This window comes from Anabrus simplex, chromosome 2, assembly GCF_040414725.1.
Source record: "Anabrus simplex isolate iqAnaSimp1 chromosome 2, ASM4041472v1, whole genome shotgun sequence".
NCBI lineage: Eukaryota > Metazoa > Arthropoda > Insecta > Orthoptera > Tettigoniidae > Anabrus > Anabrus simplex.
Genome location: NC_090266.1, coordinates 372378832 through 372406175, shown reverse-complemented (window position 1 = coordinate 372406175; position 27344 = coordinate 372378832). Strand labels below are relative to the sequence as shown.

At 40.3% G+C, this 27344-nt stretch overlaps 1 protein-coding gene across 4 annotated transcripts in view; it reads left to right on the top strand.

The window, feature by feature from the left end:
* The first annotated feature begins 4740 nt into the window (after window positions 1–4740).
* Window positions 4741–27344, top strand: part of LOC136864146 (homeotic protein female sterile) — an 83117-nt gene continuing 60513 nt past the window's right edge. The window contains exons 1-2 of one of the 4 annotated variants that reach the window (XM_067140783.2): window positions 4741–5082; window positions 5587–5749. In XM_067140783.2, the coding sequence (XP_066996884.2) occupies window positions 5722–5749 (28 nt within the window). In that variant the 5' untranslated portion in view covers window positions 4741–5082; window positions 5587–5721. The other 3 variants (XM_067140784.2, XM_067140782.2, XM_067140785.2) reach the window with 3 other exon arrangements.

Sequence of the window (27344 nt, the reverse complement as noted above, 5' to 3'; positions counted from 1 at the left end):
ATATGAAGATAAAGTGGTGCTCAAGAGGACAAACTGGGGCAAATATTCGTTTATAGGAAGCGGAGTTACGGATTGAAATAATTTACCAAGGCAGATGTTCAATACATTTCCAAATTCTTTGCAATTATTTAAGAAAAGCCCAGGCAAACAACAGATAGGGAATTTGCCACCTGGGAAATTGCCCTAAATAAAGACCACTGGTGATTGATTGATTGACTGATTGATTGATTGATTGATTGATTGATTGATTGATTGATTGATTGATTGATTGATTGATTGATTGATTGATTGATTGATTGATTGATTGATTGATTGATTGATTGATTGATTGATTGATTGATTGATTGATTGATTGATTGCGTTAATCACTTATTGCAAATATGACCTTCCGACATAGTGAAGTTCAGTTTTAGGATTTGACAGGTTTAAAGTTGTTATCACTACGTCGTACGTTTGATTCTACACTTCCACCAAAAAAACTGGGAATTACAAATTTGTGCAAATTTGCTACAGGTGGAACAATTGGAAGTTGAAGAAGTATTGAGTAGCCTACATGACGAGTTGTATTGATATCAGATCTGACTCAGCTGTATGGCATATTTCATGTTGGAACTTCGAATAATTGCAGGAATTATATGAGATGAGCTAACAGCATCGAAATATTAACCTAGGCTTTATCAATGAAAAACTGGAAATAATAGTTTCACCGTTTACTAGCAGAAAAGCAGTGCCAGTTACTAATAATTATACCGTACCATGACCTAGAAGGAGAACAATAATAACTTTTTGAGTAGGCCTATTTCTTCATAAAGTGAGGAACACAATGACAGTCCTCTAGATCCTGAGAAATTCTATGAAGCACTTACGAACCTATTCATAAGTGATTATTCAGAGAACAAGCACTCGATCTTATTAATAAAATAAAAATGATTGAGATGAAACTGTAGTCTAACAATTTTCAAATGACTATGATAGAAAAGGGAATTAAGTTGGCTGTCAACTTCAAACTCTTGGGAGCTTCCGGAAATAACTATCGTACAGTATATTGTGAGACATTTTCCTGACAGTGTTGTAGAATTAACGAAAAAAAAAAAAGAATCGAATCCGTAACTACATCTTCGAAGGAATCCAAGAGGTGTTCCGTGCAGATGAATTTAATTGTAACAACGTTGAGAACATCTTTACACACAAAAGAAAAGCATCCAGTCTTTTATGTATAAAAATCAATAATTTCCTTTTCATCTATTCAGCCCATCATAGTTCGTGGATTCGAGGCTACTTTCTAGAACACGGATGGCGAGCCTATAACACGCGTACCGCTACGTGACACGCGAACACGACTTATGTGGCACGTCACACAACATACTAAGATATTTTAATGTTTTTAACATGTAATACATAGGTCGAAAATCTACCAATATGAAGAAGTATGCCACAATTAATTCTATGACCAAATTTAATTAGGTTAAAGCAAATATATATATATAATTCTTAACATTTACTGTTTTTTAAAAATGTAACTTTAAGTGATGTTTCCAAAATAAAAGCATGAAATATTCATTCGAATGGATTTATATGTAGGCTCGGGTGTCAAATAGAAAGGCCTGCACCTGGCGAGCCGAACCCGTCCTGGGATATCCCGGCACTAAAAGCCATACGACGTTTCATATGTAGGCTAATGCAATTTAAAAAGAGGTGTTTTCATGAAGATTATAAAGGAAAATAACTGGTGGTACACTAGATATTAAAACGTAATAAACATAATCATAACTGACACGCTAGTCGGAAAAGGTTTGCCGTACCTGTTCTAGATGCTCTTCGGCCTTGTGCAATAAAAGTAAGGATAGCTCCAGAAACATTGAACATGATGATGAACTTTGCGAACATTTAAAAAATGGATATTCAGGGATTTAACCTAATCTTTCAATAATGCAGCTAGCCTACAGCTTTCTTTTTCTTTCTTTTTTTTTGCCAGGGGCTTTACGTCGCACCGACATAGATAGGTCTTATGGCGACGATGGGATAGGAAAGGCCTAGGAGTTGGAAGGAAGCGGCCGTGGCCTTAATTAAGGTACAGCCTGGTGTGAAAATGGGAAACCACGGAAAACCATCTTCAGGGCTGCCGATAGTGGGATTCGAACCTACTATCTCCCGGATGCAAGCTCACAGCTTTCTTTTAGGTAAAAGTAATCTCCATTTCAGATTCTATAATCTTTGACTAATTTATTAATGACTATTATCATGACTGCTTATGTAATAAAACTATTCAAATTAATAGGTCATCGATTTTAAGGCTTAATATGAATTGAAATATCAGAACACTTTGTGTATTCTGGCACCTGACGTTTTAGAAACCAACCCATGTATTAATGTATAAGTTCTCATTATCATTACTATTGTTATTGCTATTGCGTTGGTATTTGTTTTATTTGTATTCGTAATTATAAGTTATGTAAATGTATACTCTTCTAGTGGTTAAGTGTAAGAGAGGGCCTTTAGCTCTAACTTCGTCACCAATAAAGTCATTATCTATCTATCTATCTATCTATCCATCTATCTATCTATCCATCTATCTTGTGCGCCGTAGTTAGCGTGTCAGCACACACTGATCTATAAGCTAGTAATATGCACCAACTGGACAACCTATTTCTATTTTTATATTCGCTCTGTGTTTAACGTCACACTAACTCATGTTAGTTTTCGACGACGATGGGAAGGTAGTGGCCGTGGTCTTAATTACGGTGCAGCGTTGGTATTTGCCAGATGTGAAAATGGGAAAACAGAAAACTATCTTCGGGGCTGCAGACAGGTTCAAAACTATCTCCCGATTGTAAGCTTACAGTAAGAACCAGTGCTATTTAGCCAACCCCAGTTCCAAAGCAACTTTACCAATTTACGGCCCAAAACACAGTAGTGGCGATTTGGAATTAGAACGTGTGTGTGTGGGGAGACGGGGGAGGGGGGGGGGGCAAAACATTTACAGACAACAAAATGTATCCGGGTTTGCCGGGGTGGAAGTATACATAAAACTTTTAAAAAAAGCTACAAAATTGTAAGTTTTCGGATTCTCTATGAGCGAATTTCGACAGAGAGATAAAGGCCAACTTTTTTTTGCTAGTGGCTTTACGTCGCACCAACACAGATAGTCTTATCGCGATGATGGGATAAGAAAGGCCTAGAAGTGGGAAGGAAGCGGCCGTGGCCTTAATTTAGGTACTGCCCCAGCATTTGCGTGGTGTGAAAAAGGGAAACCACGGAAAACCATCTTCAGGGCTGCCGACAGTGGGATTTGAACCCACTATCTCCCGGATGCGAGCTCACAGCCGCGCGCCCCTAACCGCACGGCCAACTCGTCCGGTACGGACTGTTTATTCAATTAAAAATAATTTAGTATTTGACTACACACTAAGAAACTAACAGGTTCTAAAGAGACTGCCAGACTGACGAATGCGCGCGGCAAGCGGGTGAATTACACCACCCCATGGCAAAAAAATACCCCTGCTTCCCTTCCTCAGGGCACATGTTATACGCTGCTGCACGAGTCTCCGTTACTTGCTATGGTGCTATGGAGATCAGTTAGCCGCGAACGATATTTTGTGCATATTTCCGCTAATAATTTTGTTACTAATTAAATAAATTGAACAGAAGAATCACTTGACAGGACAACAGGGCTTGTACAAATTGCTTTTTTAATAATTCATATAATTCCTAGTTTCAGCTACTAAAATGGAGCAACTGCCCATCTCACCCCCCACTCCCTAATCGCCGTAACTGCAAAAAAAAAACACATAGTATCACAGACCAGCAGTGTCCCAAGTCCTGGGAGCTGATAACCCTGCTGTTTTGCGTCTGAAAGCAATCACTTTCATCACCTTCCCAAGTCCCTAACACGAACAATCGGCTACAACAACATGTTCCAGTACTGTTCAGCTGATGGAATACTTTGTTGATAAAATCTATATTTTTTACAAACTTACGCCACTACAAGGTACGTAGTAAATTAAACAAGTGTTGCTACCATTCAAGTACTTTGTACTGTATTACATATAGCATAATATGTTTAAAATATTCATATCCGATTGCTTCCCTTTCATTCAACCCTATTTAGTCTAATGTGAAGAATTTAGTCATGAAACTTATTTTATTGACACTCAAAAATGTTTCACAAATCACGCAATTAGGATTCTGGAAACGAATAGGAATTTAGTTCGCTCTACGTAGAGTTTCAGAATTTATTAGGAACGAAAAAAAATATATTTGGAAAAGATTGTTCATTCTTCCCAAAATTTGAAACTGTCAATAACTGCTCTTATTTCTGTTCTTTAATCAAACAGGAAAAGATAAACCAGAAACGATAAACAAATTCACTTTCGAAGAACATTTCTGTACCGAAACGAAAAGCAAAACGACACTAAAATCACTCTACTCACTGTAATCATTACTGTAGATATATTTCATATATTACTAGGTAAAACAAACTCTAAAACAAATCGATACGTCTTCAGAATACTTGGACGAATAACACATGAGACGGCATAACTGTTACCCCAACCATTGAACTTGTTTTCAGGATTTTTTTAAATTTATTTGTTAAGTTTCATAATGTGTCTGCAAGCGACAATCGTGGATTGGTTCTCGTGTACGTCATTAGTGCACTCCTATTGGTTGGATTTACAACTGAACACGCCCGTCTTAGACGCAACTCTTATCAATGTTCATTTTCTATTCATTTACTGTTTCTTCGTGTAGTCATTATGAATGTATTTAGGATCAGGATTTTATATTTCAATGTTCATTTATTGAATTACGATTTTTGCACGCAACTAATGCATTCATTCCAATAAACATTCCATAACCAGTGAGGGGTTAAGGGAAGGTACGGGGAGCTTGTGTGATGTTTGGCGGGTAGGCGGAGCATAACAGGGAAGGAGGAGGCTGTCTGGAGGCGGGGTCGTAATTCCACTTTGCACGCAACCAACGTTGGGAGCAACCAAGATGGCGGCAGAACATTCAACGATTCTCTACAGAGCAGGTCGTCACACAGAGAAGGAATGTCCTGCCGGTTCACCACCCTAACTACTTGTGAGTGTTTCCGAACATTGCCGGTAGATGTCGCCATTGTCCAGTTCTAGTTGCAGGGAAAGAAAGATGGCTGTGTTGCTTTTCTCCCATCGTAATAAAAAAATGGAAGGAAAGGCTGGTATGGTATGCGATACAGAGAGGAGCCGATTGAATGGAAGTTGTGACGAGAATTAATTACTTACGAGTTAATTAACTGTCAAGGATAGACGAGATAGAAAACAAAATGTGATACGTAATCATCAAAATTTTGTGTTCTTGTTGCGAAAGACTAGTGAATATAGTGTCAAGTCTCTATTGTTAGGTAGATGTAAACATTTAAAAATTGGAAAGATACAGATTTTAATATACTGCAAGTACATTTTCGATAAAATTCGAATTGCTGAACATCGTACTATTAAATTTCGATCCGTTATTCTTAGTTATGAAAGGGAATATTATTTGCCAGTGAGAATACACAGATATTTGTATAAGTTAAGGCTCCACGTTCCGTTTACATGATTTCAGAATAGATCTGCGGATCATAGTACCTACTGCAATAACTCGGTGGACGGTGGGCAAGAGGATCTGAATTGCATAGCGGCTGCCGTTGGAACTGCGGCCCGAGTGACTGATTCTACAACCTGTGGTGCCCCCTGTGAGATGCGGAGGACACCACCACAAAACAAAGGTAAGAGCTGAAGAAGTGAGGTGTTTGATTTCCTTCGAGTTTATAACCGAAGTCAGAATTAAGGTGGTGTATAAATGCAAACCTACTCTCCTGTGTTCTTTTTTTTTTCATCACTGGACTTTTTCTTCCTTATTTTATCATAAAGTGCTGAAACAATATTTCTCAAAGAAAATACCAAATACTGAACCTACTTGTAATGTATTAATTCCGTGCACTTCAATAATTTACAAACGTGTATTTGAAAATAAGTCATGCTCGAAGTATGACTTCAGTTTCAGTTTCTGCACAACCTTTTGAATCACTCTATATAATAAATCATATGCGAAATAAGCTCATGTAATATAATAGTGCTGTCAAGCTTATAAGTAATTACCGGTAGTGAAATCCATGCGGACGTATGAGTAACAGTATAGAACTAAATAATGTGGAAACTGACATGATGCCAATAATGTAGTCGACAGACATCCTCTTTAATAAGAATAGGCCTAATTCAGGCAGTTCTTTCTGTCCAAATAGTAGGACCGAACAGTTACATTCATTGGACGTCTAAATATTAGGCTATAATACGGTAGTCCAAATGATCATGAATATCTTGTATCTGTTAAATACCGTGTGTACTTCAGTTTTATCACTTTATGTAAAAGATGATGGTGGCATTAGAGAAGTTTTAATCTATAAACACTGTAGATACAAAATAATGTTCTTAATCACTTGACCTCTTTCACTGAACATAAGTTTCTTCCATTAAAGGATGAAGAAATAATTTTATCCCATCTAAAATATTTTTGTACCGTAATTGCCATGTCCTAGAAATTATCGCATCGCCCTTAAGTTTTAGACAACTTACTGCCAACATTTTTGTCCACTGGATAGTTGTTGATTCCTCTATCTTCACTGGAAGTAGCTGTTGGATATTTCAAAATTTATTGTTGTTGATTCCTATTAGAGGCTTGGATTATTTTTGTGTGTATGTGTGTGTTTTTTAATTGCAATGACCTGTGTTACTGCGTAGCCTGTGATCTATGGATCTTTGGATCTAATATTGAGATGTAGGCCTATTCACCAGGCTTTTCATATTTTTATTTGAAAAGGACACATGTCGACTTCTCACAAGAAATAGTCCTACTTTCACCATTATCATAGGATGCCCAATTGAGGAGTGTTTTTAAGCCGATAACTGTATGAAAAGAAGTCACGAGAAATATATATAAATATTTGTGTTCCTACACCTAGAAGGTATGATTTCTTTTCAGTGGCGTTTCTCCATTTCAAATGTTTTGTATACACTGCCAAAACAGTATGAAATAGATGACATAATTGGACAAATCCGTGGTCACATCGTTTCCTGAATTGGCCCTTTCCTAGTTTTCGTCTTCGGGTAGTCATAAATGCCAAAGTATGTAAGACAAATGTTCAGTCTAGCAACTGAAATGCAGAAACGCCACTGAAAAAAAAATCATGCCTTTCTGCTGTACATAAAAAAAGGAAAAAAGGCACACATACCTCGAAATTACTTTTCATGCAATTATCGACATTTGAAAAACGCTCCTCAATTAGATACGCTACCGATCGCGCAAATTTGCTATATTTATGACTTCATAGCCAGCTACTGGTTTTGCATTTGGATTGAGTCCAACGTATTCGCTTGAAGTTGTGTCATAGCAGCAGTAACGTAACAAACATACTCGCCCTGCCGGAAGCCACAACAGCTGTGCAATGTATTTTTATTGTTACTGAGATAGATGCTTTCCAATTTACTATAGAAGAACGTGTGTTTATTTATGATGCGTATGCTCTCTCTGACTCTATGCTGAGAAATATCTACGAGTGAAAATTCGTCGTCTGTCCATAGTGTATGGTTTGGAAGGAATAGGGGGCGGCTAGAAGTCTGAAAGACAAAATATCTTGAAGACGGTGTTGTCTTTCGACTGAAGAAACCCTAAACGACTTTATATAGCCTGTTACTTAGAAAATTCGCTCGTAAGTTTGTACAGCTGATAGGAGTAGGTCCAGTGCACACTGCCAAAATAGGCAAAATAGTATTGAAATAGATAACATCATTCGACAAATCCGTGATCACATCGTTTCCCGAAATTCTCATGCTCTTATTTTGTCTTGTGGTAGTCATCAATGCCAAAGTCTGGAAGAAAATCCCCGCTTTTAGGAGAGAGACAAGGAAACTCACGTAAGACTAAAAGAAAGATGAGGTTGTTCTGCTCCCAAGATAACGGGCTCGATTCTGGCTGAGGTCAGTGGTATTATTTGATATTTAAATGCGACATCTACGTGCCGTAGGCTTCCGGCACATTAACTAACTCCTGAGGGAAAACATAACATTCTCATGTCTTAACATTTAGGCCTATACCAATTTAGGAGACGCGAAACAACATTATTATTATTATTATTATTATTATTATTATTATTATTATTATTATTATTATTATTATTATTATTATTATATCTTTCGCGTCCAGCGTCCTTGGCTAAATGGTCAGCATACTGGCCTTGGGTTCAGAAGGCTCGTGGTGCGATTTTCGGCCGGGTCAGAGATTTGACCTGCCTATGGTTAATTCCTCTGGCTTGGGGACTGGATATTTGTGTTCGTCCTAATACATTTCTCTTCATATACACATAACACACCACACTCAATAGTGAATACTTCCCTCCACATGGGGTTGGAGTCAAGAAGGGCATCCGGCCGTAAAACTGGCCACAGTTCCGACCCCAATAAATTGAGAGAAAGCCGGAAAGAATAATCAATAATAATAGAGAATAATAAAAGTAAGAAGATTGAAATGTCATTCGCAAATGTGGTAAATGTACGGATTCTGGGGGCTGCGCACACTTTCAGTACCGATACCTACTGCATAGGCCAATCGTTTCTTTGCGGTAGGTGAGTAATTCTGTAGTTTCTAATTCTCTCTCTTAAAATAACTAATAGTCACTGTAAGAGTGAGTGTGTTTTCACGTCCTTCGTTAAGGTATAAGCTACTTCCAATGAAATGCAGGTTGGTGAAGAGTGACCTACTTGAGCTAGCCTGATCGTATATATACATTTCTTCTTCTTTTTAGCCGAGCTGTCTGGCTTAGATGATAGTCGTTTGTGCATACAGTGAAGGCAGACACTGAATACTGAATGTCGCCCAGCACATTCAATGCAGGCTTGCAATGACGACGTGTTTCGTCCAAGACTATACGTTCCTGTTCGACCCCTTTATTACTTCAGTTTCTGCACAACCTTTTGAATCACTCTGTAGGCTATAATAAAACAGATGCGAAAGAAGCTCGTGCAATATAACAGTGCTGTCAAGCTTATAGGCCTCTATTAATATTGTTCTTATGATGAACAGGTTAGTTGTCAAGTTGGAATTTATTAAAATGTATTGCCAAAGCTAACCAGAAGGTTACACTAGATTGATAACGTATTGCCCGCCTCTGTGGTGTAGTGGTTAGCGTGATTAGCTGCCACCCCCGGAGGTCCGGGTTCGATTCCCGGCTCTGCCACGAAAATTTGAAAAGTGGTACGAGGGCTGGAACGGGGTCCACTCAGCCTCGGGAGGTCAACTGAGTAGAGGTGGGTTCGATTCCCACCTCAGCCATCCTCGCAGTGGTTTTCCGTGGTTTCCCACTTCTCCTCCAGGCGAATGCCGGGATGGTACCTAACTTAAGGCCACGGCCGCTTCCTTCCCTCTTCCTTGTCTATCCCTTCCAATCTTCCCATCCCTCCACAAGGCCCCTGTTCAGCATAGCAGGTGAGGCCGCCTGGGCGAGGTACTGGTCATTCTCCCCAGTTGTATCCCCCGACCAAGAGTCTGAAGCTCCAGGACTCTGCCCTTGAGGCGGTAGAGGTGGGATCCCTCGCTGAGTCCGAGGGAACAGCCGAACCTGGAGGGTAAACAGATGATGATGATGATGATGATAACGTATTAGGTTAATCATCTGGAGGCCTATACTTCCTGCTTGATATTTTCTCAGAAATGATACTTCTCTTTCCCAAAACGTTAAGTTGAAATTTAATACATTGCCAAAGGTTTTCCAACGTGCTGAATAGAAGTGTCACAAAGGATAGGAGAAATTGAATTAATTAACCCCTCTTGGATCCTCGACCTTCTTGAATTCACTCTTATTAGGATGGTTACAGCAGAAACATTTTTCGCTATGCTATTCAGATACGGAAGGTTTTTGTTTTTTTGCTGTATGGCCTACGGACAGACCTCGTGCAGGTCTTTTGAGTTGACACCTGTAGGCTACCTGCACATCTGTGAGGATGGGGCCCTATCTGTGACGAATTTTAGTGTTCAAGTCGCCACGCGCACCATCGGGATTAACTAATTAATGTTAAAAACCCCGACACGACCAGGAATCGGATCCAGGACCCCGTGGACCAAAGGTCAGCACGCTGGCCATTTAGCCACGGAGCCGAACAGAAACGCTTTTTTTTTTCTTGCGTCGCACCGACACAGATAGGTCTTATGGTGACGATGGGACAGGAAATGGCTAGGAGTGGGAAGGAAGCGGCCATGGCCTTAATTAAGGTATAGCCCCAGCATTTGCCTGGTGTGAAAATGGGAAACCACGGAAAACCACTTTCAGGGCTGCCGATAGTGGAGTTCGAACCTACTGTCTCCCGAATACTGGACACTGGCCGCACTTAAGCGACTGCAGCTATCGAGGTCGGTGAACAGAAACGGGACGAAGAGCACGGCTTAGGCCTACTCCCCATAAAATAAGATACAATTGAAAGTGAGCACATTCTTGAACTACTGCAAGTTGTCATACCCAATATAGGCACAAATTTTCCATATTCCCACCTAGAGAGGTTTGATGGTAATTTTGGATTTCGTATGTCATAGTCCTTAATAGTGTGTGTCGGTAGTAAAGAGTGACTGCTAATTGTGGCCTATTCGTACTATTTCAGATCTCGTCAGATAAGAATGACTTTTATCGAGTAAGGTTTTTTTTTGCTTTACGTCGCACCGACACAGATAGGTCTTATGGCGACGATGGGATAGGAACGGCCTAGGATTGGAAAGGAAGTGGCCGTGGCCTTAATTAAGGTACAGCCCCAGCTTTTGTCTGGTGTGAAAATGGGAAACCACGTAAACCATCTTCAGGGCTGCCGACAGTGGGTTTCGAACTATCGAGTAACGTACCTAATATCTGTTCAGAGTGATGCTTACTGTAGGAATATCAAATAGGGAGCGAGATTATTACAGAGTCAAGTACACAATTAGGCGTTATTCAATAAAATGAATTATAGATGAAAAGGAAAAAGTAAATATGTGTTGACTTTTAAAATGCTGATTTAAAACACAATTTGAAAGCAATTGGATTTTGCTGGAATAATCAGAGAGTATGTGTTTTCAAGGGATATAGTCTAAGCAGTTGACCCAGGAGTTAGGCCTAGTAGCAATCAGGATACCACGGGAGCTTTGCTTGGGCTGCGGTGTAGTTAATTCTGAAATTGCAAATTTAATTTCCTTCTCTTGCTAAATATTGTGGGGAAAAAAGTTTAGAAACAGTCTAGTACAGGATTAGGTGCTAATCAATAAAAAAAAATTATTCGTGAACAGCAAAATGTGCACGTGTTATGGTGTTTAAAATAAAGTACCTTGTCTTGCTGTGAGCATCATCCAACTTTTGTGTTGAACGTCACAGAGACGGAGTGTAAAATGGCAGGAGTAAAGTAGTGTACTAATTAGAGTGTTTGCACTATTCTCTTGCGTCAACCGATACGATACGTCAGGTTCAAAGAAGTAGCCTACAAGCCGGAAAAAATCCATGACCTAGAGAGTAAATTTCTCATAGAAGTAAACATTAGTAATGTAAATAGGTACGTTCGGTTCTAGCATTGGGAATCTTCGCACCTGGAAAATTCTCGAGATAATTGCATGTAGTGGCGTGATAGCTCAGTGACATCGTCGCTAGCTTTCACCAGGGCAGCTGCTGTTCGATTTCAATCAATAAAACAATCAATAAATCACTACTGATCTGCATTTAGGGCAGTCGCCCAGGTGGCAGATTCCCTATCTGTTGTACTCCTAGCCTTTTCTTAAATGATCGCAAAGAAATTGGAAATTTATTGAACATCTCCCTTGGTAAGTTATTCCAATCCCTAACTCCCCTTCCTATAAACGAATAATTGCCCCAATTTGTCCTCTTGAATTCCAGCTTTATCTTCATATTGTGATCTTTCCTACTTTTAAAGACATCACTCAAACATATTCGTCTACCCTCCACTGACAGCTCGGAACATACCACTTAGTCCAGCAGCTCGTCATCTTTCTCCCAAGTTTTCCCAGCCCAAACTTTGCAACATTTTTGCAACGCTAATCTTTTGTCGGTTATCAGCCAGAACAAACAGACCTGCTTTTCTTTGGATTTATTCCAGTTCTTGAATCAAGTAATCCTGGCGAGGGTCCCATACACCGGAAGCATACTCTAGTTGGGGTCTTACCAGAGGCTTATATGCCCTCTCCTTTACATCCTTACTACAACCCCTAAATACCCTCATAACCATGTGCAGAGATCTGTACCCTTTATTAACAATCATTTTTATGTGATCACCCCAATGAAGATATTTCCTTATATAATACTTAGGTATTTACAGTTATCCCCAGAAGGAACTTTCACCCCATCAACGCAGTAATTAAAACTGAGAGAACTTTTCCTATATGTGAAATTCACAACCTGACTTTTAACTCCGTTTATCATCATACCATTGCCTACTGTCCATCTCACATTATTGAAGTCATTTTGCAGTAGCTCACTAACTTGTAACTTATTTATTACTCTATAGATAATAACATCATCTGCAAACAGCGTTATCTCTGATTCCACTCATTTACACGTATCGTTGATATATATAAGAAAACATAAAGGTCCAATAATACTGCCTTGAGGAATTCCCCTCTTAATTATTATTAAGGGGTCAGATAAAGCTTCACTAACTATAATTCTCTGAGTTCTATTTTCTAGAAATATAGCCACCCATTCAGTCACTCTTTTTTCTAGTCCAACTGCACTCATTTTGGCCAGTAGTCTCCCAAAATCTACCCTATCAAATGCCTTAGATAGGTCAATCACAATACAGTCCATTTGACCTCCTGAATCCAGGATATCTGCTATATCTTGCTGAAATCCTACAAGTTGAGCTTCAGTGGAATAACCGTCCGGCTCCATGGCTAAATGGTTAGCGTGCTGGCTTTTGGTCACAGGAGTCCCGGGTTCGATTCTCGGCGGGGTCGTGACACGGGGACTGGGTGTATGTGTTGTCTTCATCATCATTTCATTCTCATCACGACGCGCAGGTCGCCTACGGGAGTCAAATGAAAAGACCGGCATCTGGCGAGCCGAACTTGTCCTCGAACACTCCCGGCACTAAAAGCCATAGGGCCTACGCCATTTCATTTCAGTGGAATAACCTTTCCTAAACTCAAACTCCATTCTGTTAAACCAGTTATTAATTTCGCAAACATGTCTAATATAATCAGAAAGAATGCTTTCCCATAGTTTACATACAATGCATGTCAAACTGACTGGCCTGTAATTTTCAGCTTTATGTCTATCACCCTTTCCTCTATACACAGGGGCTACTATAGCAACCCTCAACTCATTTGGCATAGTTCCTTCATGCAAACAATAATCAAATATGTACTTCGATATGGTACTATATCCCAATTCATTGCCTTCAGTATATCCCCAAAAATCATCAATTTCAGCCGCGCCGGGCTGAGTGGCTCAGACGGTTGAGGCACTGGCCTTCTGACCCCAACTTGGCAGGTTCGATCCTGGCTCAGTCCGATGGTATTTGAAGGTGCCCAAATACGTCAGCCTCGTGTCGGTAGATTTACTGGCACGTAAAAGAACTCCCGCGGGACTAAATTCCCGCACCTCGGCGTCCCTGAAAACAGTAAAATTAGTTAGTGGGACGTAAAGCAATTAACATTATTATTATAATTTCAGCCGCGTTTCGAGTTTTCAACTTTTGTATCTTACAGTGAATGTCATTGTTATCATAGGTAAATTTTAACACATCTTTAGTATTAGTCACCTCCTCTATCTGGACATTATCGTTGTAATCAACAATCTTTACATAGCAGTCCGACGCCTTAACCACTCGGCCACCTCAGCTGACTGAATACTTCTGCCTTTTGAAGATCCTCGCAAACACACTCCCCTTGTTCATTAATGATTCCTGGAATGTCCTTCTTGGCACCTGTTTCTGCCTTGAAGTGCCTATACATACCCTTCCATTTTTCACTAAAATCTGTATGACCACCAATTATGGTTGACATCATGTCATCTTTAGCTAACTTCTTTGCTAGATTCAATTTCTTAGTAAGTTCCTTCAATTTCTCCTTACTTCCACAGCCATTCTTAACTCTATTTCTTTCCAACCTGCACCTCCTTCTTAGTCTCTTTACTGTACTTCTCTGTTATAATATAGTGGATCTTTACCATTCATTACCACCTTTAAAGGTACAAACCTATTTTCACCTTCCTCAGCAATTGCTTTAAACCCATCCCAGAGTCTGTTTACATTTTTATTTACCGTTTTCCACCGATCATAATTACTTTTCAAAAAATTCCCCAATGCCTGTTTTATCAGCCATATAGTACTGCCTAATAATCCTAATTTTAATACCTTCCTTTCTTTCATATCTATTTTTAACTACGACAAAAATAGCTTCGTAATCACTAATACCATCTATTACTTTGATTTCTCTATTTAGCTCATCTGGTTTTACCAGAACCACATCCAGGATATTCTTCCCTCTAGTTGCCTCCATCACTTTCTGAATCAGCTGTCCTAACCATATAACTTATTTGCCATTTGTTGGTCATGCTTCCTGTCGTTCACATTACCTTCCCAATTGACATTTGGTAAATTGAGATCACCCGCTACAATCACGTTCCTTACCTTATCGTTTCAAACATACTGATTATTTTATCAAATATTTCTGAATCAGCATCAGCGCTACCCTTTCCTGGTCTATTCAAAGACATCAAGTTGCCTATTATTTTTAGGGATGAGCCTTACACCTAGAATTTCATGTGTCTCATCTTTAACTTTTTCGTAGCTTACAAATTCTTCTTTCACCAGAATGAATACTCCCCCTCCTATCATTCCTATCCTGTCTCTACGATACACACTCCAGTTCTATGAGAATATTTCTGCATCCATTATATCATTTCCCAGCCATGATTCACTCCTATTACAATATCTGGTAGGTGTATATATATTAAATTACTTAATTCAATTTCTTTTTTTACAATACTTCTACAGTTGAGCACTAACATTTTTATGTCATCCCTACTTGACTTTCATTTTCCTGTACCCTTATCACCGCTCCCTAGGCCACCCCGTTTCCCTGAATGTACCTATCTATAACCCTTCTAAACAAATTTCCTAACATATATGTACCACTGTGGTTTAAGTGAAGGCCATCTGAGCGCAGATCCCTATCACCTACCCACCCATTAGGATCTAGAAATCTCACTTCCAGTTTCCCACATACCCACTCCATAGTCTAACTTAAATCCCCAATCACCTTACAGTCAGTATCCCTCCTACACAGCATTCCACTGATAACAATCTCCCCTTCCTTAAACTTCACCCGTGCTGCATTTTTCCAGATCCCACACATCCCCAAATCTGTTGGTACTTATACCTGCTTGTCTTACGTCGTTAGTACCAACGTGAAACACTAGCACCTTCTCCTTTCCCTCTTCCTTCTCTTCTACTTTCCTCAACATCTGCCTCAACCTAATTCCTGGATAACATTCTACCCTGGTTCCCTTTCCTCCATACACTTTCCCCACGTGTCTAACGATGGAATCCCCCGTGACCAGAGCCTCAACCCTACCCACCTCATTTGATCCCGTCCCCTCCTGGTCAGCCCTATCTTTTCTCACTGCTGCAGAAGCTACTTCCTCCTCCATTTTCTCCCTCCCATGACCCTGTTCCACCTGTCTTTTCCTATCCACTACTTCACATTTACCTTTCCTTCCTTTTCCCTTCCTCCTACTTCCACACTTCCCAGCAACAGTTCCCTGTTCCTCATCTTCCATCGGTTGTTCTTACCTGCAGTAACTCGTACCGATTTCTCACTGACACCTGTCCTGAATTCTGATTCTGAATAGATCCCTTAGCCTGCAATCTCCTTCCCCTTAAAACATTAGACCACCTGTCTTCTACAATTCCCCCTTTCCTTTCCATCCCCCTTTTACAACTCCTGTACCCTGTACATTTTTTGAGAGAGGCCTACTTTCCTTCCTGTCCTCTGAGAGAATCCTAATTATCTCCCTCAAACTCTCCAACTCTTCTCTCATACTCCTTAATGCCTGGCCACACCCACAGTTCCTACACTTGCACTCCTTAGTCATTCTTTACCGAATAATGAGAAGAAAAGGAAAAATAAAATAACATTCTGTGCAAAATAAAAATGAAAGGAAAGAAATATTGTCTATAAAAATGAAAGGAAATAAATATTGTCTAGGATAGTTCACAAAGATCACCCAACAACAAAGTAATTAATATAAGCTACTACTACACTACAATACTACTTAGTTGTACGATTTTTTCCTACAACACCCTAACAGAATGAAAATTGCTGTTAATTACTGAAAACCGAAAGTAATACACAAGAATTAGGCCTACACAAATCTAAACTGCAGTTAAGTCTACCCTAATTACTACAACAGAATTCTAGTAAGAGAGTTAATACAGATACCACAGATACTACAGATACCGGTACTATACTACGCAAATATTTCACAGTAATAGAATAAACACACTAATTTCTAATAAGATACTATAACACACAACAATAATTTTAATCTACGTTCAGACGTATCCTAATTACAACAGGTTATTACTAAGCACAATCAGAAATGGAAATCACAATTAAAGTTTGATATTCGCAAGACTACTCAAAAACATAGAATAAGCACTCTAATTTCTAATAAGTTGCTACAATACACTACAATAGTTTTTAAACTACGTTCAGACGTATCCTAATTACAATAGGTTATTACTAAGCACAAATAGAAATGAAAATTGCAATTAGGCCTACAGTTTGAAATTCGTAAGAACTACTCAAGGATTACCAACAAAGTTAAACGCGTTGACAGAAGATTATTATTAGTACTATATTATCCTACTATGCTCTAATAGAAATGAAACCTTGCGTTTGGTTAAATGTTTAAGTATCGAAAGGGTTACCGTACAGAAAGAAAAACATGAATGTAACAGGCAAGATACTACCAGGTGGCTCAGAAACGCCGTACTTTCTACTCATAAATGTCCCGCATGCACAAGTGATGAGTGGGGTGTCTACCAACTGATTTTCACAGGCGTACTAGTTGCCAGCGGGCAGTTTACGTCAAAATATGAAGAGATAAGAACTAGATTGTCGCTCGCAGCATGTTACTCGGCGCTACTGGTCAAATGTACCCCTTGCATTAGTAAGCCTCGTTTTCCAACCGTATATTTCTAGGCTGGTGTATGGTACAGCCGCACTGTATTTGCTGTCTGCATATCGACAATGGCTAGAGTGTTCAGCAGCGACGAATGCACCAACATTATGTTAATCTGGACAACCCGGTCGGAATGCAGCCGAAGCTCCAAACAGACGTATGCCTTTTACACAAGTATTTCACCGAACAGTATCGTTTTTGTTTCATACAAGCAACTCCTTTATCGAGTGAAATGTGTACACATGTATAAATTAACAAATTAAATTTCTTTTTCTGCATATTTGACGTGTTTACAAACAGTGGCGGCGATCAGGGGGTGGGGCGAAAAGGAACAGTGGCACCCTCCACCTCCCCCCACTTTTTGGAGTAAACATTACATTTTTCCACTTTAGCCAGCTGGAACTCGGAATTATTTAAAAAAAGCTATTAGTACAAGCCGTGTTGTCTTATCTGCTAATTCTTTGCTTTATTTTTTAAATTATTAACATAATTGTTGGCGGAAATACGCACAAAATGCCATTCGTCGCGGCTAAACGATTTGTATAGCACTACGGCAGGTAGTGGAGACTTTGCATGTGCTGTGAGGAAAGGTAGTAGGGGTACATATATTTTTGACAAGGTCGTGGACACTGAGTTATAATTCACCCGCATGCCGCGCGCATCCATCAGTCTGGCACTCTCTTTTAGTGCCAATTAGTTTCTTAGTGTGTATTCAAATATTAAATTATTTTAATTGCATAATCATGCTGTACTTCTATTTAATTGTACCGGGCGAGCTGGCCGTGTAGTTAGGGGCGCGCAAATGTGAGCTTGCAATCGGGAGATAGTGGTTTCGAATCCCACTGTCGGCAGCCCTGAAGATGGATTTCCGTGGTCTCCCATTTTCACACCAGGCAAGTGTTGGGGCTGTACCTCAATTAAGGCCACGGCATCTTCCTTCCCACGCGTAGCCCTTTCCTGTTTCATCGTTGTCATAAGTCCTATCTGTGTCGCTACGACGTAAAGTCAATTGTAAAAAAAAAAATTTAATTGTAATTTCAACGGGAGATAATACCAACTTTACTTTCACCGGACTAAATTATTTCGTTTGTGTTATGTTATTTATTATGTAAATGTAATTAACCTGCCCCGTGGTTTATTTGTAATAATACTTTCTTGAGATTGTGATTAAATGCTTTATACTAAACATTTCTCCAGGTCTCACAAACAAACCCCGTGGCAGGTTAAATAGATTTACTTAATAAATAACATAACACAAAACAAATAATTTAGCCCAGTGAAAGGAACGTTGGTGTTATCTCCCGTTGAAATTACAATTACAATTGAATTTATTTTACAATTGGCTTTACGTCCGCCTCTGTGATGTAGTGGTTAGTGTGATTAGCTGCCACTCCCGGAGGCCCGGGTTCGATTCCCGACTCTGCCACGATGTTTTGAAAAGTGGTACGAGGGCTGGAACGGGGTCTACTCAGCCTCGGTCGACTGGGTAGAGGTGGGTTCGATTGCCACCTCAGCCCACCTCGAAGTGTTTTTCCGTGGTTTCCCACTTCTCCTCCAGGCAAACGCCGGGATGGTCCCTAACTTAAGGCCACGGCCGCTTCCTTCACTCTTAGTTGTCTAACCCTTTCAAACTTCCCATCCCCCCCCCCCCCACCAAGGCCACTGTTCAGCATAGCAGGTAAGGCCACCTGGGCGAGGTACTGGTCATCCTCCCCACTTGTATACCGACGCAATGTCTCACTCTCCAGGCCACTGACCTTCAGGCAGTAGAGGTGGGATTCATCGCTGAGTCTCAGGAAAAATCAACCCTGGAGGGTAAGCAGATTAAGAAGAAGAAGAATTGGCTTTACGTCGCACCGACACAGATACGACTTATGGCGACGATGAGACAGGGAAGGGCTACGTGTGGAAAGGAAGAGGCCGTGGCCTTAATTAAGGTACAGCCCTAGCACTTGCCTGGTGTGAAAATGGGAAACCACAGAAAACTATCTTCAGGCCTGCCGACAGTAGGATTCGAAACCACTATCTCCCGGGTGCAAGCTCACAGTTGCGCGCCCCTAACCACACGGCCAGCTCGCCCGGTACAATTAAATAGAAGTACAGCATGATTATGCAATTAAAAATCATTTAGTGTTTGAATACACACTAAGAAACTAATTGGCACTAAAAGAGAGTGCCAGACTGACGGATGCGCGCGGCAAGCGGGTGTGAATTATAACTCAGTGTCCACGACCTTGTCAAAAAAATATATACCCCTACTACCCTTCCTCACGGCACATGCAAAGTCTCCACTACTTGCCGCAGCGCTATACAAATCGGTTAGCCGCGACGAATGGCATTTTGTGCGTATTTCTACCAATAATTATGTTAGTAATTAAAGAAAATAAAGGAAATAATTAGAAGATAGGACAACAAGGCTTGTACAAATAGGTTCTTTTTAAATAATTCCTAGTTCCAGCTGGCTAAAATGGAAAAAATGTAATGTTTACTCCAAAAAGTTGGGGGAGGGTGCCACTGTCCCTCCTCGCCCCACCCTCTTAATCACCGCTACTGTTTGTAAACAGCCAAAGATGCAGAAAAGGAAATTTAATAACTTATTAATTTATAAACGTGTAGAAATTCCACTCGATAATAGAGTTGCTTGTATGAAACAAAAACTAATACTGTTCGTGAAATACGTGTGTAGGGGGCATTGGCCTACGTCTATTTGGAGCTTCCGCTGCATTCCGACCACGTTGTCCAGATTAAAATAATGTCTGTGTATTTGTCGCTGCTGAACACACTATCCATTGCCGATATGCTGACAGCAAATATAGTGTGGCTGTACCATACACCAGCCTAGAAATATGCGGTGGAAAACGATGTTTATTATTGCAAGGGGTGCATTAGACCGGTACCGCTGACTAACATATTGCGAGCGACAGGCTGGTTCTTATCTCTTCATATTCTGACGTAACCTACAAGCTGGCAGTAGTGCCCCTGTGAAAATCAGTTGGTAGACACCCCATTCATCATTTGTGTATGCGGGACATTTATAAGTAGAAAGTACGGCGTTCGAGAGCCACCTGGTATATAATATACCGTATCTTCACTACAGTTCTCAACTGAAATGTGGTTATGTGATTATTACAGCTGGTGGATTACTAATATTTTCCCTACTCCACGGGACGGAGAATAAAAGTGCCCTTAATTGCTGAAAAATACGAGGTTGTCTACAATAATTCCTCAAAAATATTTGTCAAAACTACCCCTACTACTCCAGGGTCTTGAACTGCAATTATTGGGATATAGGAACTTATTATTAGCTAACCGCCCATAAATACTGAATGATCGAGGGTGCGAAATATAAATTACGGATACTTTAACTACCTACTCAGAACTACAAATGATCGGAATACAACATCAGCTGATTTTTATTTATATTTACTTGACTACACTACACCCATTGTTCACGACTGTAGCCAACAATGCAATATCTGAATATGAAGAGCGACAATAATCAATAACAATACAATGACAGTTAACTATTTCGCCAGTGAAATACTGTATATTCTGTTGAAATCCTTTCTTAAAACAAAATTTACAACAGTATCGCGTTATTTAAAGAAGTTATTACCTTCGTGATAGGTGGGACAGTTGAACTGCTATTTGAAATACCCTGTCAGTTGCCTGCACTAATATAACCACTGCTGAAGTTACGACTCTTTTTAATATCCCGTCTTTGTAAGTATTTCATCAACAACCCTACTGATATTTTAATAATAATATTTTTAAAAAGATATTCCTTCTTTCACGCAGTCCCAAATTACAGCTTTTAATCTAGCGAACGCCTACGGAACTACTCAGTGTTAAAATTGTAAATAAATACCACTAATCTCAGTTACTACAAACAAACACTAAACACCAATATTTGTGGAACTAAATATGCACAAAATATGCTAAATCTTTACAACTATTAACTACTTTATCCCTAAGATAGGCCTAATACAGAGCTCTTGTAACAGCCAACCACTCGCTAGCGCATCCAACAATGGCAATCCAGTCAGTACACGTGAAATTTAAAATAATAAAAATCTCGTTCATGTGATCCAGATTTCTCGTAGAACTATAGGTTCCGTAGCATATGATTGCAAGATAAATAGTCGCGCATACCTACAAGTTAGCTTCCTTTGCTTAAAATACTTCACAATGAATAGGAATTTCTTACATGTCTTCGCGAAGGATAATGAATATCTTGCAACTGCACCCTCCTCGTGAGCTAATATGAAGTGTAGCGAAACCGAGCGAGTTGCAGTATTGTCTCAAAGGTATGTGCACCGAGGTGATCCTCCCCCAAACGTAGGAAATGTTTGATTTTTGCTAGTGGTTTAACATCGCACTAACACACAGGTTTTCGGCGACACAAGGATGGGAAAAGACTAGGATTGGGAAGGTAGCGAACGTGATCTAAATGTCTGGTGTGAAAATGGGAAACTACGAAAAAATCTTCAAGGCTGCCGATGGTTGGTTCCAACACACCGTCTCCCGAATGCAAGCTCACGGCTGCGAGGCCAACTCACTTGGTGGGTTGTGTTTCACACTGTAGGGGAAATATTAAAGTACGGTAGGGCCCGTGTGTATTAGAATTGAATGCCATTCCTGTACAATACGAACGTCAGTGTATTATGATCAGCAATGGGAAATGTAACTGCGCTGAATTACAGTTACAAAATAACTTTTCCAACAAGTAATCAGTAAAAGTACAATATTAAAGTACGGTTGGGCCTATGTGTCTTAGAATTGAATGCCATTCCTGTACAGTACGAACGTCAGTGTATTATAATCAGTAATGGGAAATGTAATTGCGCTGAATTACAGTTACAAAATAACTTTTCCAACAAGTAATCAGTAAAAGTACAATTGCAATAACTGCAGAGGATATTAACCTTAAGGAAATCACTGATATACTTTTCGCATGGGCCTAGAATGCCCGGCTCCATGGCTAAATGGTTAGCGTGCTGGCCTTTGGTCACAGGGGTCCCGGGTTCGATTCCCGACAGGGTCGGGAAATTTAACCTTAATTGGTTAATTTCGCTGGCACGGGGGCTGGGTGTATGTGTCGTCTTCATCATCATTTCATCCTCATCACGACGTGCAGGTCACCTACGGGTGTCAAATAGGAAGACCTGCATCTGGCGAGCCGAACTTGTCCTCGGACACTCCCGGCACTAAAAATCGCAAGAAAAAAGATTGTACTTTGTTTTGTTTTCGTTTCTTATAGCATACACACAATAAGTGGTTATCATCACTAATTTAGACTAAACATAATACCTTGGAATGTTCAAACATTATTTTTTCCCATAGTTTTTATTTTATTTTACTCCTAGCGTTCCGAATAATGTACCAATTTAAGAAGGTACTTTACAAAATAAATGGTTCTTAGAATTCTCGTCACTAAGCCTCGAGCTCTTGGGGGAAGTACATCTTTGCCTTTGACGAAAACATGCTCTACAGGGGCACTTGAAAGAATACCTGTGTTTAATTTTAAGACCACCGGGGCGAGTTGGCCGTGCGTTTAGGGGCGCGCAGCTGTGAGCTTGCATCCGAAAGATAGTAGTTTCGAACCCCCTGTCGGCAGCCCTGAAGATGGTTTTCCTTGGTTTCTCATTTTCACACCAGGCAAATGCTGGGCTGTACTTTAAATAAGGCCACGGCCGCTTCCTTCCCACTCCAAGGTCTTTCCTATACAATCGTCGCCGTGACGCAGTGCGACGTGAAACAAATTGTAATATAAATAAATTATTAATTAATTAATTAATTAATTAAGACCATCCCTAGCTGTGGAGGATATTGTAGGATAAGTCTTTGGAAGTACTGGAGAGGTATAATGGCGTGTGGCCTCCGGAGAGGCCTGGTGCAGGTCTTTTGATTTGACTCCCGTAGGCGACGCGCGTGAACTGATGTGAAAATGCGAAACCACGGAAAACGATCTTCAGGGCTGCCGACAGTGGGGTTCGAACCCACTATCTCCCGGATGCGAGCTCACAGCTGCGCGCTCCTAACCGCACGGCCAACTCGCCCGGTAATAAATAAATAAATGATATGCATATGATATTTTGGCATTTAAATTTACTGTAGAAAAATATGGTATAAAGAAAAAAATAGCCAATTGATAAAGGTTAAAGAAAGTTACCTCCATGTGTTTCTTCTTTGCTTCATTGACTTCTGTTGCCGTAAATTACAATATAATGTTAACGTATTGAATGAAACTCTCCAATCGTCGGTTAAACAAATGTCATGTATTAGGAGAAGTTTCTTCGGTGGCACAGTCGGTTAGTCGTCCTTCTGTTCCCAGTGTAGCGGGTTCGATTCCGGTTGAGGACGGTAGCATTTGAAGCAGTGTCTCTTAAAACGGCATGGTCGTTAAACAAATAGTGGAGGTTGCTGGCGCATAACAAAACTATGAGACGTTATTATTGAACCGATGTTTTTTTTTGCTAGGGGCTTTACGTCGCACCGACACAGATAGGTCTTATGGCGACGATGGGATAGGAAAGGCCTAGGAGTTGGAAGGAAGCGGCCGTGGCCTTAATTAAGGGACAGCCCCAGCATTTGCCTGGTGTGAAAATGGGAAACCACGGAAAACCATCTTCAGGGCTGCCGATAGTGGGATTCGAACCTACTATCTCCCGGATGCAAGCTCACAGCCGCGCGCCTCTACGCGCACGGCCAACTCGCCCGGTGAACCGATGTTTATTGAGTGCCTTCCACTTACACAACAATGAAGTATATTTTACCCTACATTGTTGTATTCGATAGTTTGTCTGTAAAACAGAGGTCAGGTTTTATGTTACCCTATCAATAGACGGCTCCTCTTCTGTTTTTAGTTGCTACAGCTCCCTCTGCGGATCAGTGGTAGATTGTCGACCTTAGGCGCCCAATATCGCGGGTTCACTCCAAACCCGGCAGAGGTAGTCGGCGTTTTGAAGGGCAGAAAAACGTCCATTCGACTTTCTGTGTCGTACAATGTCGGCGTGTAAAAGTTTCTGGTAACACATTTGGTGTTTACTCGACAAAATTAAAACTCTGCCGTAGATCACGGGGGGGGGGGGGGTCCAGTTTACTCTGCCATCTATTAGAGTAAAACGGAAGTGTCTGCACTGCTATTAGCAGACGTACTGTTAATAAGAACTGAAGTCATTGCATGTTTCATTGACTGTAAATCAAACCAACAAAACCTCTGCGACCAGACTAGCCTAGGGTGACCAGACGTCCCTTATCTCTCTATAGTGTCCCGTTGTCCCAGCAAAAAATATACGGGACGCATATCGTCCCGTTTCTCGTGAACCGTCCCGTATATTTTAAAATATCGTGTTTAAACCTCATTTATCACAAAGCTCTGATGTATAGCCTATTTCTAATTGTGCAAAGTAATTACAGTTTATTTGCTTGGCACTAAATGTAACAAACCAGTGAGACAGACGTATATAAAATGTACAAATGGCTACTTATAATCTTATGGACAGGGGTCATCTGAAAATTTATGTAACGGGTGTGACGCAAGTGACGTCACACTAGTCGTTACCATAGGCGCTGTGCTCTGTGAAATGATGCAAATAAATCGTTCCTTATCAATATTTGAGTATCATTTATTGAAAAACATTTTCATTAACATTTGCTTTTCGTAAATGGAAAAGTTTCTTTTTGCAAGACTTTATGCACAGGAATTGGGCCTTTTCCATTTTTAATAATAATAATAATAATAATAATAATAATAATAATAATAATAATAATAATAGTAGTAGTAGTAGTAGTAGTAGTAGTAGTAGTTACGGGGTTTTCGTGGCTAACAGAAGATTAGGAAGCGTCTGGGTTGAATGGCTGGGCAATTACTTACAGCAACTTTATATATAACTTAACAAATTTGAAAATTTTATTTCTTTCCCTTTTTTTGACAGAAAATCTGAATGAATAACGAATAATAGAACAAGTTATTAATTAGCTCGTCGGTTCTAACAATATCGGGGACTTAGATGTCCGAACATCAGGTACAACATTTTAAGATAGTTTAACAAATAGTTTACATGGCGAGTAGCATTACTGCTCCTGACAGGTACAATAGTTTTTACAAGAGCAGGATTTGCTCCGATCCGTTACACTGCATAGGTGTCTGCTCTCCCAATATAGGCCTACCATGGTCTAGCCTCGCAAAGGCATCCGTTTCTCATGGCGCACTAAAATTCCACTAGACAACCTATCGGTTGTCCTCACATTAAAGTATTCATACACAGTAGCCCCGTTGTGGGCTTATCCATTGTTTCACACTAAGATTGATAACCGTTCCCAAAAGGAAATCGAAACTGAGAAACAGATACCCTTAGAATAACACCTAGTAACAGGGGCAGCATTGCTCATAGTACGTGGCCTCAGTAATAAAGAAAATCAATCAATCAATCAATCAATCAATACTGATCTGCATTTAGGGCAGTCGCCCAGGTGGCAGATTCCCTATCTGTTGCTTTCCTAGCCTTTTCTTAAATGATTTCAAAGAAATTGGAAATTTATTGAACATCTCCCTTGGTAAGTTATTCCAATCCCTAACTCCCCTTCCTATAAACGAATATTTGCCCTAGTTTGTCCTCTTGAATTCCAACTTTATCTTCATATTGTGATCTTTCCTACTTTTATAAACGCCACTCATTATTCGTCTACTAATGTCATTCCACGCCATCTCTCCACTGACAGCTCGGAACATACCACTTAGTCGAGCAGCTCTTCTTCTTTCTCTCAATTCTTCCCAACCCAAACATTGCAACATTTTTGTAACGCTACTCTTTTGTCGGAAATCACCCAGAACAAATCGAGCTGCTTTTCTTTGGATTTTTTCCAGTTCTTGAATTAGGTAATCCTGGTGAGGGTCCCATACACTGGAACCATACTCTAGTTGGGGTCTTACCAGAGACTTATATGCCCTCTCCTTTACATCCTTACTACAACCCCTAAACACCCTCATAACCATGTGTAGAGATCGGTACCCTTTATTTACAATCCCATTTATGTGATTACCCCAATGAAGGTATTTCCTTATATTAACACCTAGATACTTACAATTATCCCCAAAAGGAACTTTCAACCCATCAACGCAGTAATTAAAACTGAGAGGACTTTTCCTATTTGTGAAACTCACAACCTGACTTTTAGCCCAAAGGCTGCACATTACCGGCCATGAACAAAAGGCAAGGGGGCGAAACACCTGCACTCCTTATAGAAATTGTTATAACCCTAAGTGGGCTTATGGCCTAATGATACAGAGGCTAATTCTATACTAATGTATGTATGTTCAGTCCGTCAGCAATGCCGCTGGTGGAATCCTCAACAGCTCTGCCATCAGCTGTCATAGATGGCCTAGGCATCACTGAAGAGGCATACTAGGGAAATGAAGAGTGAGGTCGTTTCCCGTTGCTTTCTTCACCGAGCCAGAGTTGCTGTTACATATCAGTCCGCCAAGCCCACTGAAATGCATACACCAACCGACCCTATGAGCAACATTTTCACACCATTCATAGCGGGGATTGACTGCGTAAGGATTGGCATTACTAGCATCGCTCATACCTCAGTCACTTTCATATTGTCAAAGCCAAGGATAAGACAGAGACAGATCTATAAAAGTAACAAAATTGCTCTAGCCTATACCAGAAGACATAGTTCACTGTAAACACTAGGTCCTGCCAGCAAAGGCATAATTCTATACTAAAGGTGTGCCTAAAGGAGGAACATTTAAGGCCGAGATAAGATTTACGAAATTTCGAATTTTTAAAAACTTTAGTTACCCAATGCAAGATTGATTGGGAAACAACAGAGGGTCATCGCTCTTTGTTCCCTTACGTTACATATTTCCCAGTAGGGAATAGAACCAGAGTCCTCAGACTTCGCCGAAAATTCTACACTGAAACCACCAGTTTACAAGATTACATTAAAAGAAAAAAACTACCCGCAGGAGCTATCACTTGTCTAGGTAAATTCTGCCATTACCTTGTGCCGCTGGATCTTCCTCACGCAGGCCTCGCCCCTGCCTCCTAGGTCAAGTCGCACTCTCAAGTACTGGATTCCTGTACACACACCCAGTTTTAATTGG